Source organism: Atta colombica, unplaced genomic scaffold (assembly GCF_001594045.1).
Source record: "Atta colombica isolate Treedump-2 unplaced genomic scaffold, Acol1.0 scaffold155, whole genome shotgun sequence".
Classification (NCBI taxonomy): domain Eukaryota; kingdom Metazoa; phylum Arthropoda; class Insecta; order Hymenoptera; family Formicidae; genus Atta; species Atta colombica.
The window spans coordinates 16604-36987 of NW_017259245.1; the positions used below are offsets into that span (position 1 = coordinate 16604).

General features: G+C 39.9%; 1 protein-coding gene across 4 annotated transcripts in view; it reads right to left on the bottom strand.

The window, feature by feature from the left end:
* Nucleotides 1–443: 443 nt before the first annotated feature.
* LOC108685697 (homeobox protein cut) overlaps nucleotides 444–20384 on the bottom strand; it is a 133051-nt gene continuing 113110 nt past the window's right edge. Inside the window, exons 3-8 of one of the 4 annotated variants that reach the window (XM_018190620.1) lie at nucleotides 17584–17902; nucleotides 13920–15146; nucleotides 4876–5212; nucleotides 3790–4426; nucleotides 3444–3702; nucleotides 444–3114 (exon numbers count right to left, since the gene is read on the bottom strand). In XM_018190620.1, coding sequence (XP_018046109.1) covers nucleotides 1427–3114; nucleotides 3444–3702; nucleotides 3790–4426; nucleotides 4876–5212; nucleotides 13920–15146; nucleotides 17584–17902 — 4467 coding nt within the window. In that variant the 3' untranslated portion in view covers nucleotides 444–1426. Of the gene's footprint in view, nucleotides 3115–3428; nucleotides 3703–3789; nucleotides 4451–4875; nucleotides 5213–13919; nucleotides 15147–17583; nucleotides 17903–20384 lie in introns of all 4 variants that reach the window. The other 3 variants (XM_018190619.1, XM_018190618.1, XM_018190617.1) reach the window with 3 other exon arrangements.

Consider the following 20384-nt stretch of genomic DNA (forward strand, 5'->3'; position numbering starts at 1 on the left):
ACATTGGCTTTATAAGCCACATTGTTGTCACGACAATGATTCTAATAATAAAATAATGATTACTGATATAATAATGAGATTAATAATAATAATAATAATAATAATAATAATAATAATAATAATAATAATAATAATGATGATGATGATGATAATAAAAAATATTAAATAATAATCATTAAAAATTATAATCATTATTCATCACCAATGATTTTAGTGCAGCTAATAGTTTCCAACAAATAGACAAAGGAAATTTAAATAATCATCTCGTGGAACGAATAAATTTACTTCTTTTTTGGTATTTTACATTCTGCAACGCCGTTCAACATATCAACGTAAAAATAGTAATCGATGACAAGTGCTCTTGACAACTGAGAATATTTAATAATGATAATTATATAATAATAATATTAATAATTTGTAATTATATATAATAGCAGTGATAATAATAACATTGGTAACGGTCTTAAGTGATCATTCTCGCAATTGTATAAATAGACGGATAAGCAAGAAGTAGGAAAAGAGAAAGGGAAAAGGGAAAACGTCGAGTCTTAACCGAAAGAGATAAAAAGGTACGTAATTGGAAATAGAGAGAGAAGTACAACATTAACAGCTTAATCGTTATGGAGGATACAGGGAGGCGAGTATAAACAATAACATGAATCACAATTATGCAATAATTATTAATCGGTTGTTCCGTCGCGCGAAATTGTCGTTAAAAATTAATAATAATTCGATCTAACAATTAGTTATTGGGAGATTGCACTGTGGCGAACCCAGACCACCTCCGTTTTCCATGCATTATCTAGTCCGCTCCTAGTCTCCCCTCCTCTGGAATGATACCTCATCGATCATTCATCAACGGGAGGGGTGTCATCCGAAAGCGAAAGCGGCCGGGGTTCTCTCGAATTTCGAGCGAATTGCAACGAGAGCCCGTCGTCCTTCCACAGCCGGCCCCGTTGTACTTCACAGTCCTTTAAATGATACGATCTCGCCGTTGACCCGCGCGCACCGACACTAATTTCGTAACACTTGCCCCATAAAAAACGTCACAATATGAGTCCTTTTGATTGAGCTCCGTTCAGTTTTGATCGTTTTGTTCTCCTCGCGCTCGTCCATTAACCAAGATATCTTCTCGTTTCCTCTTTGATGACATCTTTTTAGATTCTTCACGTTCGCCTCATTATGATAATGCCCTCGTCGTAGGCAGGACTCGCACGATCGAGTCCTATAGCTGGTTTTGTCATTTAAAACTTAACTAGACCGGTAATCCTCGCGGAACGTCTTTTCTTATAAAGCGTCGTTTTGGCATATTTCAACAATACGACCTTGGAAACACGTCAGACACTCCGCTCGAGTTTCAACTTTGTCCGAAGAAGAAACACCGAGCTCGCGGATAATCCCATGGAATTTTGTGCCTTGAATTGTCTTAGTAATCCCACGTTTCTTCCGGTTCGTGTTTCACCACGTCCTTCGGACTTTCCTCCGTGGACTGTTGCGTTTGTTGCGCTGACGGTGGTCTGAGCGATGTCGCTGGACTGTTTTGATCAGATTTTGGACTGGGAAGCGGACTATCTCGATCGGCTCCATTGTTGCCAGACACGGAAGAAACATCACTTTGAGCATCTTCTTCATATCGATCTTGCACTGGTGTCGGTTCAACTCTTATGGTCTCTTCAGCCTCTCTTTTTACTCCATAATCATCCGTCTGCATCACACAAACTCCATTGATGATAACTTCATCGCCTGTTCTCGTTGGTTCTTGCCATTCCGGATTCACCCATTGTGGTGCCGCGGGTTTTCTTCTATTGGACCTGACTGTCGTGGGTGCCGTCGGTGTTTCTGTAGGTTCTCTCTTTATACTACTGGCCGAACCTTCCGAGTCTTCACTACCTAGATTACTCATCGCATCGTCGACATCTTCGTCTTCGAATTCTTGATTGGGCTCTCTCTTTAGAGCATTCATTGAGAGGTCCAGACCAGAGCATTGTTCTTTCAATGCATTACCTACCAGGGCCGCTAGGTTGGGATTAAAGTACGGAGAGTAAGGTAAAGGTACATTTCCTAGACCCAGTCTCTCCTTTTGAATCTCCAGCAGTCTTTGGTTTAACAGCAGTCTGAATTGAACAGGATCGAACGGTTGACCAGGTTCTCGCGGCGATTGCGGCTCTGGTTGGCCGTGAGGTGTTTGTTGCTTCAGTCTCATTCGATGATTGTGAAACCAGTTTGTTATTGTTCTCGATGACAAGGCCAGTTCACTAGCGAGGAATTCGATGGTAGCCACATTGGGATAAGGATCCAAGGCGAAAGCGAGTCTAAGAGCTTCTTTCTGTTCTTCCGAGAAAAGAACGCGCTGCTTCTTCCCGGTAGTAGGTCCCGGACCAGGTGATGCCGCGTGATAGAATTCGGCTGTGTCGTTGCTTGAAGTATCAGAGCTGTTGTCGTGACCAGGACCGCTGCTACGTCGTCTCTTGTTCGCCTCTCGTCGTTCATTCTTCAATGCTTGCAATCGATCAACGTTGTGTGCATCTGACAGCCAAAGCTGCATCCTAATGAAAGGCTCTCGACCTTTTATACTGAGCATATGCCATGGTTTCGGTTTGCTCAGTAACTCGCTGACAGAGCCTTGCGACAGACCGAGAACCGCTTCACCGAAGATCTTCTGGCCGATATTGTTAGCTAATAACGCTTCCTTGATTTTTGTTGTGATTGTCTGTGTGTCGAGATCCTGCGTAAGGGCGGCCATCTCGTATACGCTTGGTGAAATGTGAGGATGAAGACTTCGAAGAGGCGACGGTGCCATCTGATGATGTGGCGAGTGTAATGACATTTGTTGCTGCTGCTGCTGTTGTTTCTTTTGGAGTTCTTGCATGCTGAGTTGAGTATGAGGATGATGAGGACCAGGTGGTGTCAACATCATTGGTGGTGGCGGTTGTGGATGTTGTGGATGTTGAGGACTTTGTTGTGGCGGGCCGAGTTGCATCTGATTTTCCTGCTGATGCTGTTGCGCCGCTGCTTGTGCGGCTGCTTGAGCGGCGGCCTGCGCCTTCGCTGCGTTCTGAAGCTGTTCTTGAACGAGTTTTGTTGGTGGCATAGGTTTCATAGGTGTTCCGCAAGCTGTAACAATAAAAAATTCGATTAAAAAAATTTAGCAAGTATAAAAGTAAATTTGATAGTCCGAAAGCTCATCTTCTACGGACGTCAAACAATGCAAATTTTTTACTTCTATCAAATATCATATAAATGCAATTTTCAACTCATTCTATAATAAAGTAAAGTTGCGTCTCTATATTACAAAAATGTCATGCTTATTTAAAGTCGCTTTTCATCACAATAAGATACACGACAACTTATCATGACGTCGTGCTTGATAAACATACTAGAGCTCCCGAACTACGTTGATAATAAAGTAACAAAACATCTATATTGACCTGAGTTAAACTTACGAGGCAGGCCGCCGTAGCCGCCGGTCCTCATTAGCTTCTCCGGGGCGATCTTGTACTGACTGGCGACGAGCTTGTGCACCGCGTTGTCATCTTCGAGGAACATTTTCATCCGAATAAAGGGCTCTCGACCTTTTTGGGTCAGCATATGCCATGGTTTTGGACGCGCGAGGAGGTCTGACACTGATCCCTGAGATAGACCCAATACTGATTCGCCGAATAGCCGCTGCGAAATCGAATACTGAGACAGCTGTTCCTTCACCTGCACATTAATAGTAGGAAAAAATTTGAGATTAGATACAGTACAAACAATAAATTATACAATTAATACTCGTACCGTGGCCCTTACCCTTTTCACAATATCTTCCGTATTAAGATTATTGTACAGGTCGAACTGCTGTTGCGTGATCGGAGGAAGCACAGCTTTCAGCGGTCTTTGATTGGCCGAATGATGAGTTGGGGTGGACGGTTGACTTATCAGACTGTTCGTGATGGAGGCCATTCTCTGAAGAGGACTGGCTGCCGCCGCACTGGAGAACTCTTCGTTGGGTGTCATCGCAGGGGGAAGTATGGAATTGCCAAGCGGTGAACTTGCGCTAGAACCGCCAGGCGTCGATTGAGGACCCGTCGATTCTTGCTTCGGCCTCACCAAAGAGAACGCACTTCCGGCGTGTCTCATTGCCTCTTCCATTTTCTCTTTTTCTTCTTCTGACACACCATTTATCATTTTATTGCGCGGATCTACTTTGCCTAAACTCAAGTCCTGAACACCACCGCCGCCATTCGCGGCTAGATGATGTTGTTGAAGAGCTTGTTGCTGAAGCGCCAATAAACCTGGTAATCCAGGCAATCCTGGTAGTCCAGTCATCGAGGGATTCTGACCTGGTGCGGCATTCAATTTTTGGAGCTCACGGTGATAAGCGTCCAATGCTAATCGAATGTCTTCCTGGGTGCGCTCGATGCCTTGAAGACTGCTCTGCGTACCACTGAAAAAATGTGGAAAGATCGCGCTACGGTCAATCGAGGTCATGTGCTGTCCTCAATAATGATCAATCACGGTTAACGTAATCGCACATATAAATATTATATCATCAAAACTGTCAACTTCAAGTTACATTTCACATAGAAAAATCTTTTTTTTTTTAAATATGTAGTCGAAATACGATGTATAGTCGAATATGTACGTCATATTCGAATGCATCGAGCATTTTTATTTGATTTAGATAACGTAGAAAGTTGCATCACTCAAATAGGCTTTTTTTCTTAGCACGAAACGATGATTTGCTCTTGACATTTCGTGTCATATCCGAGCAGGACATTAATTCGGTTGTGTATATTATCCATTTAGTCATCGTCATGCATTGGCAGATATTGTATTATTCGACTGCGATATAAACGTTGTAAGAAAATCCACGTCATTAATCGTCGATCTTACCTAGGGAACTCTCGCGGACGAAGATTTTCCACTCTCGTGCCCATCAGCTTAGCCAGTTCTTCTTGGTAAATCCTTACTACCTTCTCCTGGGGAATGTCGTCGTTTTCGTACTTCTTCAGTCTCCTATTTTGGCTGTCCAGTCTGTCTTTGTTGAACGGACTCGGGCAACCGATTCTGTTCGGACTCTTGCTGTCAGCATCGTTCGATACTTCGTGCTCACCTCTCATTTGCATATGGCTCGATTCCGACAGAATATGTGCCAATCTTTCATCACTCATTTCTTGCGGACCACTATCCTGTGGTCCACGTGCGAATGCTGGCATTCCTTGTTCCTTGCCTGAAACATACTCTACGGGTGAGGCACAACTTGTGGTGTATTCTTACTCAGTTTGGTTGGCTTAGAAATATAATCAGATATATATAAAAATAAATTTGAATGAAGAACATAAATAATTCGCGACGCGGTGTTTAATTGACTTTGGTAGCAGTATTATTTTATTATTTTCGCTCATTTTCCTCTACTGAATATATCTTAAAAAAAATGATGTTATTTTTTTATATCATACAATATATAAATATGTATATATTGTAAAATCTCTTAAATTGATCTTACAAATTACATTTATTTTCTAATGAAGAACGTTTATTCGAAAATAGTAACTTATATTAATAATGAGTCATATTTGGAGGATGATTTTATGTTCCTAAGCAATTAATAATGCGCGCAATCGATAACTGCGTGCTGAACCCGAAGGCAAAGTATACTCAACGACGATAATTAAAATATCCTCTTCTGGACCCTCTCCCTTGCGGTCTTTCCCTTGCACGTCGGCAGGAGTGTAGTCCTCCTACGTGTTTCCTGTCTAATTGACCAATCAGCTGCAAGATTCAGACAAACTACCGATCATGTCTTTGATTGCTTTCGCGAGCATTGCACGCGAATCGACGAGAGAAAGTGGCTTGACACGCGGCGTAAGAATCTCGTATGTATTTTGATGGTGTGGAAGAAGAAATAATCTTCGAGCGATTTTATCCATCAAGATATGATGTTCCTTACTTAAAAGTGCGCTCGCATGGAATCCACTGTATTTCTACAATCGTGACTGTAGTGAATGATTCTTACTAGATTTGAGAGCTACGTTTTGTATCATTATCTTGTATCATTTGTGTAGATATGATTGCTTCTAATCCTAATGCAATCGCAACGTCAGCGGCGAGTGCCGTATTAAGAAGAAGAATAATGTCTCTTTTTCATCGCTTCTTCTCTGATTAGAGTATCATATAGCACACATCCTCCATGAGAAATTTAACTTCCCTAGCAATAATACATGTAAGTTGCATTCCATCATATTATATGCTCTAACGCTGATAGGTAATGGTACCTTCGTCAGAAGAAATCGACAAGCTCACCGATTAAGATAACAATACGAGTAGTGAAATGTTCATGCAATTGACAATCAGGTGGGTGGTTCGAAGCATTCAAGTGAAATCAAGAAAAGAGAGAATGATGACGTATATCCGCGCGATCGCGCATTGTCGCAACTTTTGAATTCCTGCAACAAATTCGTGATTATGCTTTTTTGCTCTCTTCATGTACCTGAATATACATATAAAATTAATAATAATGTTCTTTCGTAGAAAGATTCTGGATTTGTTAACATCAGCTGCTATTAATGAAGCAATTTCAAAAATGAGAAACTCAGCAGATATCATGATGATCGACATAAAATAATCCTCTTGGCAAACGTAGGTAATTGGAAATGTGTCAGAAAGATTGCTCATAAACAAATATTATAAATTTTTATCATATTATAAATATACATTGTTATATACTGGCAATTTTATCGCTGAATTCGGAGAAGCATGTGTAACGATTATGCTACGTATAGAAAATGTTTGCAGGAGTACATCGAGATAAAAGAAATGAGGTCACTATTACGTCTTTTCTATAAGCCATCTACGATCCCAAAATTAGCGCTATCATTATCGAATGAAATATATCATTTGAATTGCGGTAACAATGGTAATATTTGAAGCTCTATTCGAGGAATCACGTTAAGTTGTAATCACACAACGATTGCCGATTGGATTATGGCCGATTGGTAATTGGCTGAAAAATAATCACCAGTCACAATCGTATAACTCAATTACAATACTAGTATGATTATGGTTTTACATAAGTTTAATTAATTAAAAAAAAATATTAAAATGAACGAATTTCATCGTCGGCTCACAATTTTGTTGCTGCATCTAAACGCTTGTTGATTGCTATTATTGAAGATAATTAATTTTGATATATGTATAGCACTTCGAAATTCTATACTATTATCGTGCAAATCAAATGCTGCCACATGACAGCGTAGCTCAATCTTGTTGGAAACTGACGGTGAGAGAGTTACTTGCGTCACTAACATCTTCCTTTCCGTACTTCGACGGCATCACGTGGGAAACCTTACGCGCATCGTACGGAATCATGCGCGCCAGTTGATTATTACGCTCGAGAACCAACATCCTCCGGCAACTTTCTCATAGGAAATCTAGAATAAGTAGTCGGGCAACAAATATTATCGGACAAACGCGATCGCGGGCGATACTTTATACGACGCGTCCAACCTACGACGGTGAGCGTAATTCTTTACTTATCATATATATCCACAGACATTTCTCATTAGCCCAGATACAATGAACAGTATCGCCGCAATTTCACAATATTTCTCTCAATTAAGAAATATTTTTCCACAAGTTTGCTTAATCACGAATCAACTTGTGTGCTACTTTTTAGGCGGCAAGTATAGCGTGTGTATCGCAGTAGGTTTTAATGAAATTAGATTTAGGAGTATTTCATCAAGTTTCTGAAGGATGTTACATTATGACAGGAAAGGCGTTAGAATCAGACTTTGAAAAATATCGCGTGAGTACATTGTATATTCTCGACAGTTGGATGATAAAAGATTTTCATCTCATCGCTACTTCGATCGCTCACACATGCGTCAATTTCTCACGGTTTGAAAAATCTCGATGACGGGATAAAGTCGCTTGGAAAATGGCCCGGTTGTTTACGCAACATCGCGGTATATCCCGCATTGTTACGAGCTTTGCGCACTAAATCCATACTTTTCTCAGCGATTGCGCGCCCGCCAACTGGCACCTTCGTCTCACCTGCGGATGGCGAAACGTCACAGACGACGTGCGTCTCGATCGCGGCATCAAAAGACCGGTTACGGAGAATCGACGAAAGAAAGAACAATCGCGTCCGTTCACGGTATACAATAGGCGCGACGACAACGCGCGAAGGAAATGTTCGCGTATGCGTACGCGTACCTCGTGCGTGTTTCGCCGGAAAGGAAACCATATCGTATACTGGCGGCAATTATATTCGCGCCGTAAAATTGTCTCGACGCATGCACGTGCACGCGACGCGACCTGCGCACACACGAGTGCGCACGCGGCGCGAAATAAGAGAGAAACGTCGACAATGGACCTGATTACAAAATCTGGAACGATTTCGTGGGAGTTCGCCGGTAACGGTGAGTTAAGAAATTCACCCGATTGTTGCGGGAGTTACGGATTACGATGCTTCCGAGCGCTACGCGGGAGTTGCGATTCACGATCGCACGCGGAATTTGTGAAGAGCGCGCGTACATGCATCGTGTATGGAAATCTACGATCTTCGCGTCAATGATTTTTTCGTAAAATTGGCACGTTAACTCGGAGAGAATCGTGTATATTCTGTTATATAATATTTAAGCAACGTTGAGATAAATACATCCAATAATTTCATTATCTCGATGCTGCTGATGAAAAAAGAAATGAATATTTTGTGAGTCGTCCACGATATGCTAATTCGCTGATCAGTACTTCAGAGGAAATATATTAACCGTAATGATATTTTTAAAGATAAGCAGAACAAGTACATTGTTCGTATTTTACCGTGCGCATTCCATTCATTTTGTACAGTGCTTCCAAATGCAAATTTAAATATCTCACAGAATGTCGATCGAACAATTATTAAGTAATTTAATTAGCAATACAGCGACATGCTGGAAATATAAAATAAGTAACGAAATGCCAGTTTCTTCAAATACTTAGTTAAAGTATCAATTTCAAGGAGAAACTAGATGTTATCGGCGAGCTTATGATTGCATTCACATCGAATCCTCGTTTGCATCATCGTTAAGAACCAAGACACGTTTACATCCGAAAATTCTGAGCAGGTCGTGTGCACATAACGTGTCTCGTCGCGGCGAGGTGTCAAGATGTGGAAGGATACGAGCGATATATGAGATCCGATAAAATCGGCGCGCGAGGCGGAGCTAATGAACGAAACTTGTTCGCGCGGGATACAGTTGGGAGCGTTGCGCTCTGCAACCGTTTGCGTGCACCTGTGCGCGCACCTGTATACAAGAAGTATTTTCCTTGTTATTTTTGCGGGTGGAGCTGTATTGTTACAGTTTGTTCAATTAACAGTGAGATATACAACGTACGTAGACTCGCGAGGCATCGTCGTGTCGATTTCTTTCTGAACAACTAAGGAATAATCGATGTTGGTAGCAAAAACGTAGTTTCGAATTGAACTATTTCTTAGAAACCACTAGTGATTTATAATGAATTAATTTCTATTTGTATAGACAGATAATTTTAAAGATGTATGTATTACATTTTAAAGCATTACTAAAAGTATTAAAATTTCATAGATTGTTCTATTATTATGTCTAGAGTATCTATGTAAAATTGGAACATTCTCTTATTTAAAAACCTTGGTTTAATTATTTAATATTTTTGTTTGCCTTGATTCTTATATTACGTGATTCTTAAATCACGTTTTGTATTATTTGTTTGCAAATTTAATGAGATCATAGCGTTACGAATTAAATAAAATTTTTTATATATATTAATAAAATTTTAATATTTGTGCAAAAGTTTATTTGGATCCACTTAATCATTTAACAGTTATTTGCCTAATTAAACTGCAACAAAATATGATCATTTTTTTGCATAAAGCTATTATTTGCAAAAAAATATTTGTTTTATTTTAGGATATATTTATGACAAATTTTTTTTGATTGATATTAGTTGATATTCACTTTTAGCTGATTTTTGTATTGATATTCTTCAATTAATTATGCAGTGATATTATACAGCCAAAATTATATACCCTTAAGAATCATACAACAGAATTCCGTGACACTCTGATTTCAATCTGTACATATAATTAATTCGCCTTTTCAGATTCAGATAAGATTATTTTGCGATTAAAAATTGCTTAAAAAAATTTCAACTACAATATCTTCACAAATAATAAATAATTTTTCCATAAAAATTGTAATATAAAGATAATTCTTCGAACGACAGATGAACAATCAGCTGGTCTTCTGATGATGACCTCTGTGAATCGTAATTTTAATTTAATGTGTATTTGAGTATATATGTAGTTCAACTGATATTGTCACGCATAAATATTACATGAATTTTGAAATCGCTGTCGCACTTCGATAATGTTATCTCTTTTTCGGATCGGGTCAACGTTCGCATATGAAATACTTTTATAATCGCAATCGTTAGGCGAATACTTTTCTGGGTTCGACACTATTCTCTATGTATACTTTGAGTTAGTCGTTTCTTTTTAAACGCCTCTAATTAGAAAGTGAGAATAATAAAAAAATCTATTTATGCTCTTTCATAAAATGCAATAATTATATTAGTTATAAAAGCATAAATTCTATCATTCGTACGGAAATCATAGTTATATGACTATGAGGCTCGTAACGTTTCTCGCTGCGGTTACAAATCATCGTAACTATGATTTTCATCCGTGACGGTCGTCGCGAAAAGTCTCCGGGAGACTCCGGCGGATCGCACATGTGCGACGTGCACTCACCGCTGCAGGAAACAAAATTTTGCAATAAACTGACTTGGAGCTAGACCAACTATGTTTATTACGGTAATCTCGCGTTGTTCTTGGTTGCGCTTAGATCAATTGTGTTGTAGCGCTCCGCGCAAGCAATAATATACCACTCAAACGTGCCGTGCTGAATAGTGGGCCAAGATCCAGATACGTTTGTCGTGGGATTAGTAGTTTCCACGAACGCACGATTTTTGCGGCTTATCTTAAGCGACTGACTGAAAGCTATCTGCGTAATTTATATAGCCGCGATTTAGATCATCGGAAGACTCGAGAACTTTGAGCAACGTTAACTGGATCCAAATCATGTCACTCTGAACTACACGCGAATAAATTCATTGTCAGCACTATAGCGAGTAAATTTTCGTGAAAATTAACACACTCATAAATAAGTATGAGTGTAAAGATTGAGGAATATCGCGTGAAGCAGACTGTAAAGACTAATAGAGCCTTTGCTTGGTACACAATAATTATGCGCACGATTTACGTGATATCGGATAAACTCTGTGATATTTTCATAACAAAAATTGTGAATTAATACAGAATCATTTTGACTCAAAATCAGTAGCTCACTATTGTTATTAGCTCTATTATTATTATATAATAGTAACAATTTTTAAATGTACAATTTTTAATGAATGATAAATAATAAGATAATCACAAAGGGGATTCACAAATCATAATAAAGCTTTCAGTGACAGGTTGATATTGCGCCTGTGCTTGTCTATAGAGCACGCGATGAGTCGTTAGATCAGGTATTTAGCTCGACGCAAACTTATCTTAACCGACACCTCCACCAAAGCTAGGCGGCGCCTTTCAGGCTTTATAAAGTCACTGATTTTTGCCCATAAATCACGTCTGATTATAGAAGTTTCGGACATTACTCCAAGTATATTTATGCTATTGAATCGCGGCGAATTTTCGTTACGATCACAAAGGGCTTATGACCATGATTCATACGAACAAACGGCCACAGTGAATGATTAATCTGATAACTAAGAGAAACGCATTGATGATGGTGTGCTACATTTTTAATACAGATTTTAAATAATTGATTATAACTATTTTTGAATCTAAAGAAATTTAATTGTAGTATCTATTAATTATTTATGCAAATAACATAACAGACCTCAGTTGTTTAATACACGAGCTATATATAAATGTGGTTTAATTGAGGATTAAAATAAAATTCTGAAATAATATGGCGCTAAGAAATAGTATTTAAAACATATTAACAATGACCATTAATATTTTTTATTAAGATTTTTTTTCCTTTGATGCTTTACTTGATCAATTTCGATCGCATTAGCAGTGGTTCTTGCAATTTTGATTTACTGCCGCTCACGCCACGGAATAATACACGCGTCCCTGTAATTTTACGGCTGACGCATCGAGAAATGTTACGATCCCCTAAGTTTTTGTCACCGGTTCCCTCCCGCCACCCTATGATCGCTCTAACCCTTCATTCCATTTGTGTTCCGTCCCTCCCTCTCTCGCGTGCACTCTGTCCTATCCGCTGTAATGCCCCGTGATTGTTGTTACCAGAGATCCGACGGAAACCGACAATCCATTGATGCGGGACGCATGTCGTGCTCCGACTGAATTTTATACACGTTTTATTTCGTCACCGGACGTGAAGGGAAAATGATGGCATTGAGTCAACATCCTGCGCGATTGATATTAATATTTACAAAAAAGCGGAAGGGATCGCACGGTCGTATACTGCGAGTTCATACGTACGTCGCTGTTGCGAGAGCATTTTGTGAATGAAGCGCGTGAAAAAAAAATGATTACGATATTACACTCATGTACTTGTCAAAGTTAACTCTATTATCACCGAGAATAGATGTTTTTCTAATTATTATGAGTGTAGTTATGAGAATGTTCACAGCGATGCCAAGATAAAATACCGTTTACTTACTATAATCTAGCAAAGCCGTAGCAAGCAGAAAAGTGTAAATTACTCTCAGATAATAAAAGAGACTATTTAGATTTCTATATTCTCTACTGAATCTTCCTTTCTTCCCCTATCTGTTCCCTTTCTATATACCGCGGAGCCCTTTATACATCTCACCCCTACCTAATGCTCATCCGGGACTTTCTATTCCCAGGAGCTATTAGTCTAAACAATATGGCTGCCAAACGCAGCATACAATCGATAGCGGGCAAGGTATGCCAACGAGCTGCGTAATTTAATTAAGAGTTGTTCAAGTCTAGATATAACGTTCTTTTTCATCAAATATTGAGCACAATGTAACTTCGATAATAACACGATATAGAAATATAGCGAAGTACTTTTTATCTCATAATTATACAAGGATAAACTTATTGTAACTATCAAATCTTTGTGTATTATTATTGCAAGGTCCTACAAAATCATAGATTATTTTACTGTAGTAGACTTCTATCAATGATTTGTAGGATTTATCAGCCTCATTCTTCTAACTTGTCCATAGCGAAAGCCCACGATGTCACCAACGCATACTTAACTCCCTAATGATTCGCGTGTACACGAAGAGGGATGAAATCTCTTGAGCGTTCCTTTCCCGCGGTGCAGTTAGAGGGAACGGAAATACCATCAGGTCCCGCGTTAGAAAGGCCGAAAGGTTAGCTGACAGCTCGTGGTTAGTGATTCGGCGAGATGGATTATTGGCAGTGCGAGGCGGAAGATTTTCGAGAGTTAAGTTAATCGACAAATTCGTCATCGACGATGAAGGCAGAAGTACATTGTGAATAACGTTATAGGAATTGCTGTTTAATGTCTCAAGAATCGAAGACGGAATATGATTAACAATGTAATTACACACTTAAGATAGCAAATTATTCGATCGCGCATTCTCGAATGATCACATTGAACTTTATCATAAACGATTTATCGCGTTTATGAGGCATGGAAGGAAGCGAAATTAATAATGATTGCCACAAGTATCCGCTACAATATGGCGGCATATGTAATTACGATGTCTCGTCCGTCTTCATAGACATCAAGATGTCAGATGACCCAGCCTTCGTCGTGTCGGACGTTACGCAGAGGCGCGTCGAGAAATTGTACGAAACGATTGAAACAAAAATTAAAAAATTTAGTGAGAAACGGAGAGAGAGAGAGAGAGAGAGAGAGCTGGAACTGATGATCAGTACTCACCTTTCTTGGGGATGAGGGACTTGAGCAGCATCACGGCGTTCTCGTCGCAAGCCCAACCGTGCATCTTCCGATAACTGTCGCGGCCTTTTTCGGTTAACTTGTCCCAAGGCTTAGGCTTACTAAGTAACTCGCTGACCGTGCCTTGACTTAGCCCGAGAACATATTTGGCGAATAGTCTTTGACCGATATTGTGTATCGACAATAGTTCACGCACCCGCCTGGCTATATGAAGAGTGTCAAGATTCTGTGAGGCGTATTTGTCCATATTATGACGCAACATTTCCTGCAATCTCGCTTCCATAGGATCTCCCTTTGGAATGAGGGATTCACCCAGCCGACCGGCCATACCGGCGGCACCAAATTCGTCGCCGAATCGGAAAGGATACGTTCGATCATCAAATCGAAACGGACTCTTCAGCGTATCGAGAACGCTTAGTCCGCCGATATTGTTATTTGCTAGATGATGGCTATTATTATTATTGTGACATGATTCTTGATCAGGTGGACTCTTCGGAGGCGGTGCACTTGGTACGCCGGGTGTGAGACCGCTACCATTGATGGAAACTGAAGGGGTATTAGTTTCCACCATCGACGTCGGTGGCTGGAAGCTCGGCGGCGATGTCAAGGCGGTTGTGGAGGAGGGAGTTGGAGGGGCTGGTGTTTCATGTCCCGATACTGGCGTTGGCGCTTTCTCAGTGACATCTAAACTGCCCAAGGATGTTGTACCGATCGGTGTGTTCGATTTCACCGGAGTGTTTGAAGTGGACGATGGATCCGCACCCGGCGATGGAAGATGATTTAAACTACTTGGCGTTGTTGGCGGGTGTAAACCCATGTGCGGTTGGGCTTGTTGTAATTGTTGTTGCTGTTGAGTTAATTGGCTTAGTTGAGATGGCTGTGATTGTTGCTGCTGTTGCTGCTGTTGTTGCTGCTGTTGCTGCTGTTGGCTCATGATAGACCTTTCCAATGTCCGCCTCCAATTGGCTACGATTTCTTCACCGAGAAATGAGCCGAAGGTCTCGACGTTCTGGAGGGGTGGCGGGAAGAGGAGGCTCGAAGTCGTCGAAGTGGCCGAAGAGGGCGTCGGGGTGGAACGTGGAGGGAGGGAGGCTGCTGTCGGAGGCGGTGGCGGTGGTTGCTGGGAGGACACATGGGACGTAGGTGGCACACCTCCGACCCCGTGGGGCGAGGCGGTCGAGGCGCGCTGCAGGGGTGACGATAATCCACCTGCAACCACCAAAAACACAAGGGAGCCCGTCAGCACGATCTCACGCGTACATGACATTCAACCTAACTTCGTCTCGCGCGATGTTGGTCCCGTTCTGATCGCCAGTTTGTCCGCGCTGTTTCTTTCGAAGTGCAAAATCGATCGGTGACCTCGGTTCTCTTGATCATCTTCAGAGACGTCGGATGACCGAGACTCTCTTTTTCGACACTTCGTCGGATCATAATCCACGCTTGAGTGTACAAACGAGGAGCGACGTGGACGCCAACGAGAGGAAGACTGGTGGAGACGTTGCCAATCGCCCGGAAAGAAATCGTGGACGTAAGGATACCGTCCATCTCGCGTTGAATGTTGATCGCAATGACGCGTCCGGATTTGAGAAATCACGTCAAATAGACACAATTCTTTTTGTCTTGCGACATGTTTGTCGCGAATATCAGAGTACGAAATATCGAAGAGTTGAGAACAAAAACGTAGCTGTCTGGGAAGTATTGTGTAATCTTTTAAAATATCATCGATGGTCTTGAAAAGGATTTTATATTGCTACGCGATTTCGGCATATGAAATGTTTGAAACCTTTACGTAAATACGGTGCTCTTATTCCATTACGATCGAAGGAAGTAATAGCGGAATCGGAAAGATAGGAACGCAAGCGCCGACGACGTAGAAGGATGGATTCAGTTTGATTTAGAAGGGGCGACACGTTGCAGTATCCCTCTGGCTCTCTGCATGTATAGGGTATCTCTTTCTCATTCCCTCTCATCGTCTGCTCTCTCTGTCAGCTTGGATCGATTCATAATAAACTCTGTCCCCGAAACAATGGCTTGGCCCGGACAAATATTGCGAATATCGTCCACAAATTTGCGTGCACGAAGTTTGCGTTTCCCAGTATACGGATGGAAATAGGAGAGAAGAGCGGTTTAGAGGACCCTTTACGTAGACAAGAGAGGAACATTTGGAATATTTGATAAAAGATAGGATAGGCCTATATGAGTGAAAGTTAAAGGGCTAACGTGTGTTCGGTTGCATTAGTATCTTCCACGAATGTACGTTAATATTAGCGAGAGAATGGCTCGAAAAAAGTGCAGTCTAAGCAGCCAAGTCTGGAGAGATGAGATATATGTATGAGAGAGAAGTAGAGACGATAGGCATGATAAAACAAAGATAGACTAGATTCTATTTTTGTTTTATCATTCCTATCGTCTTTATCTCTCTTTTTCTCTCTCGATAGAGAGAAAGAGAGAGATAAGGAGAAGTAAAAAGGAAGATAGTATGAAAGACAGAGAAAGACAGAGAGATAGAGAGTCAGAGAAAAGTGCGAACACAATGGCAAGCAGGGTTATTTTTGTTGTTTTCTTTTCCGATAAGCTCCTTCAGTCATCCCTCGTTTATTCTATAGAAGCGTTCTTGCGTCCGCGTTGCGTGACTCGTGTCCTTTTCATTGTTACTCGATGATAAAGCCCGTCGACGGAGCCTCGAAGAGAGAGAGTCGGGGACCGAAGATCAGAGCGGTTGCGCAAGAATTAGAAGCAAGATCGCCGAGGTGTGACCGATCTATCAACACCTCGTTATTTTTTTTTACTATTCTTTCAATTTTAGAACAGATCCTTACATTATGATCATGTATTTTTTTGCATAAATATTACATAAATTTATTTTTATTTATTTGGTCCATGTATGCTCTTGATTAATTGACGTTATGATCCATATATAAGTTTAATAAGTAACGACAAAATCGCATAGGAGAAAAGTCCTCTATCATTTTACAATTTTCGCAAAACAGTTAACAAGAATTATATCTAATTACAAAAAATTGCTGAATATTGATTTTTAATAATTTTTCACTCAGTACTATCTCATGTTGTATACTATCCCATGTGGTAAAAATAGTTGCTAATATAAAAAAATGCAGTACTAAAAAGCTGATAAAAAAATTTTCAGAACTGTATGAGAAGAAAATAAACACTTTTTGTCACTTGCTGTTTTTCTGTAAAATTAGTTAATACTTGAATAAAAAATTATTGAAAGTCAGTTAATATTTGATGATTTTTAGTAATAATTAATAAGCTATCAATTTTATTACTAAAATTGATAGCTTATTAATTATTACTATCTTATATATATTGATATCTTATTAATTATTGCGAAAATGGTAAAGGATTTTTCGACTAAGTTTAATCCATTCTATCCCTATGCGAGTGTTATCGTTATTTATCAAACACGTATATTTGAAGATATTTTTTAATGTTACAATTTTTTTGAAATGATTATTTTTAATATAAATTATATTACAATGTGCTGGAAATCTAATTTGATTTTGTAATTCCGCGTTTTATTCTTTTTTTTAAGTTTCTTCAATATCTTACAATTAAAATTAAGTGCTTCATATATCTTTATATGTAACGATTTTTAAGTAAAATAAATCGTTAGTCCACTTACCGAGTGCGTCGGGTGTATTGGAGGGTTTCAAGTTTTCGGCTTGTTGGAGCGCTTTGAAACGTTCCATAAGAAGATGTTCCAAGCTCTTTCCAGGTTCACCAGTTGGTATCTGCGAAAGGTCGACTGATCTCAATACACTGATTTCGCGCTTCAGATCATCATAGTCCCTTTGCCGTTCCAATTTGCTCTCCAATCTGTTGATGTGCTGCCTGCGCACTTCAAGTTCTTCCTCAAGCCGCGCCGTTGCTTGCGCACTCGTCTCCTGAAGGCGTTGCAGGCTCTGCTGTAGCCTGGACACCTCCTCAACCAATTGGTTGATCTAGAAATAGCAACATCGACCTCGTTAAGTGCCTGATAAAATTATATTCGTGTAAATTGCAAATCAATAAAGTAATGCGTATAGATTTAAGTTGGAACATCTTAAATGTTAATATTCCTGATGTTTCGCCCCCGCTATGTTTATTAAATGATACTGATGATAAAATTCCCCGCATTAAGGAAGACATTGCGCGTTATAAATCACAGGAATTGCTACTTCTTGAAATATCACCGAGTACTTTCGCATCGCTCATCAGGAAATCGACTCGAAGCGATTAAATGGAGATGGAACGTAACTACATTATCATCGACGCAAATATAGAATCACATTTACGAGTTCCTCTTCCTCCTTCGCGATTCGCCTCGAGCATCGTTTATCTGGGACCGAACCTAGTAAGGAGCTTACCAGAAGCTCTTTATTAATTTTATCGAGAATATATACGGAAATCAATAGCGAAACGCTTAAGAGAGGATAACTTTAAATCTTGGCGAGTCTAAATGTAATTACCGTGGATTAAATTACGTATATAAAGTTTCAATCGAATCGATCGAATCGTTGAATTGTCATCCAATTATCGTGTCTGTAATAATTTATAATATATGTCATCAACTAGTCTCGTCGCTTCGACACTTGAAGTTCTTGAAATTCAATTGAACAATAAATATGATCGCAGTTATCTTATTGTTAACAGAATATATGATTTTGTGAAAAATGATTTCATTTATTGCAATTCTAATTTTTACGTTTTTATAACTTCTAATAATAAAATACATAATTAAAAATTAATAAATTAGTATATGTTACTGTAGTAATTTTGAAAAAAAATTTAATTAGCGATTTTCAAGGATAATTTCTGATATAGTTATAGTAAGAAGAAAATACTAATTAGCGGCAAAAATTAAGTATAGTCTGCAGAATAAAAAATCAATGACATTTATACCCACGATGTCGCCTGCAGCGACGTATACGAAGTATATCCGTCCCTCATTAATGCATCATCGATCCGCACATAATAATTACAGTACGACCGAACCGTCTTGTTTTTCCGTCTCTATAACGAGGACGAATCCGGGAAGTTGAAAGAATCGAGTGGCAGCAACGGCGACAAAAAATTATCGCGACGAATAGAGCGTACGGCAATCGTTGTGTTGCCACTGTACCGCAATCAATCGCGATGAATTGCGAGCACTCGAAACCTATCCACGTGTTCTGCGAGGGTTCATGTGGATGCATATACGCGAGAATACGGAATAGTGGAAAGGGCAAGTTACAGGCGCAGGAAGAGGAAGCGAGAAAACTGATCAACCAAGGGGTGAGTTGGAACGATTTTAAAGCCGAGTTCGTTGGCGCACACGGTGCAACGAACTATGTGAACGAGATCGTATCAATTGTTTTTTCTCGCCGAGGCATCATCTCTCTTTCCGTGCTTCGTGGGTTAATCGAGATATAACGACTTCAATTTTGCAAAATTCGCACCTCTGCCACAGATGTTGATACACGTATTTTGCATCTTGCGGACTTCGACTGTTTCCGTAATTAAATTTATTTAAAACGAACGTAAAAATTCCTCTCTATTATGTATTCAATGGCAATAATAATCATACATATCGGTTGAGTGTTTATAATTTAATGAAATTAACTACATTCCTTTGGCGCCTTGTAATGCCATGACTCATCGTAGTAGCGTAAAATCGAACAGCCTTGACGCACGTGGTAAACTTGCACGTTTTTACTCGTTAGTTTATTTATCGGGGGCGGCTATCTGTCGATTGTCCTCCGTTTTCATCCATAATCGATACACGCCTATGTCCAGAAGCTTCGTTTTTACTTGTATAGATATGCGTGTATGTATAGTAAGCGAATACGAGTGCGTGTTATAGCAATGTCGCATACATAGACACACATACACATTATAGTATACAGGTAAGAACAGACGCGGTGTAGATAAGTACGCATTGACGTTCGATATACCATCAGGTAGAAAGGGGTGGTTGCTACTGACGGAAGGTGGCTTATATAGGGATAAGTTTCCGAAGTTGCCACGATCGCTCGCAATAATGTTCGCCATTAGCGGCGATGGGGTAGGTTATCGCCATGAGGGAAACCTGAAACGAAGGACAGGTGGAATTAACACCACGTCGATCGACAAACTTACGATAAATACGGCGGCGACTCACCGATACCGTGTGTGTTTTTTTTTTTTCACGTGACGAACAGTCACCCCTTGCGTTTGGTGTTATGGAAGAGCGGTCTATCGATACTACTCTTCGTCTCTTTCGTGACTACTGTTTAACGATGCGAATAAAACGAGAAATCAAAAACGTGCACAGTGTAAAATGTGATCATATGTTTCTTCAATTAGTGAACTATAGAGCGAGTAAAGTTCCGGAATGCAGAATTTATTTTAAATTTTTTTAAAATACTTTTTTTATACGAAACAGAAACAATTATGACATAGTATTGTCTATATTATTGAACGCGC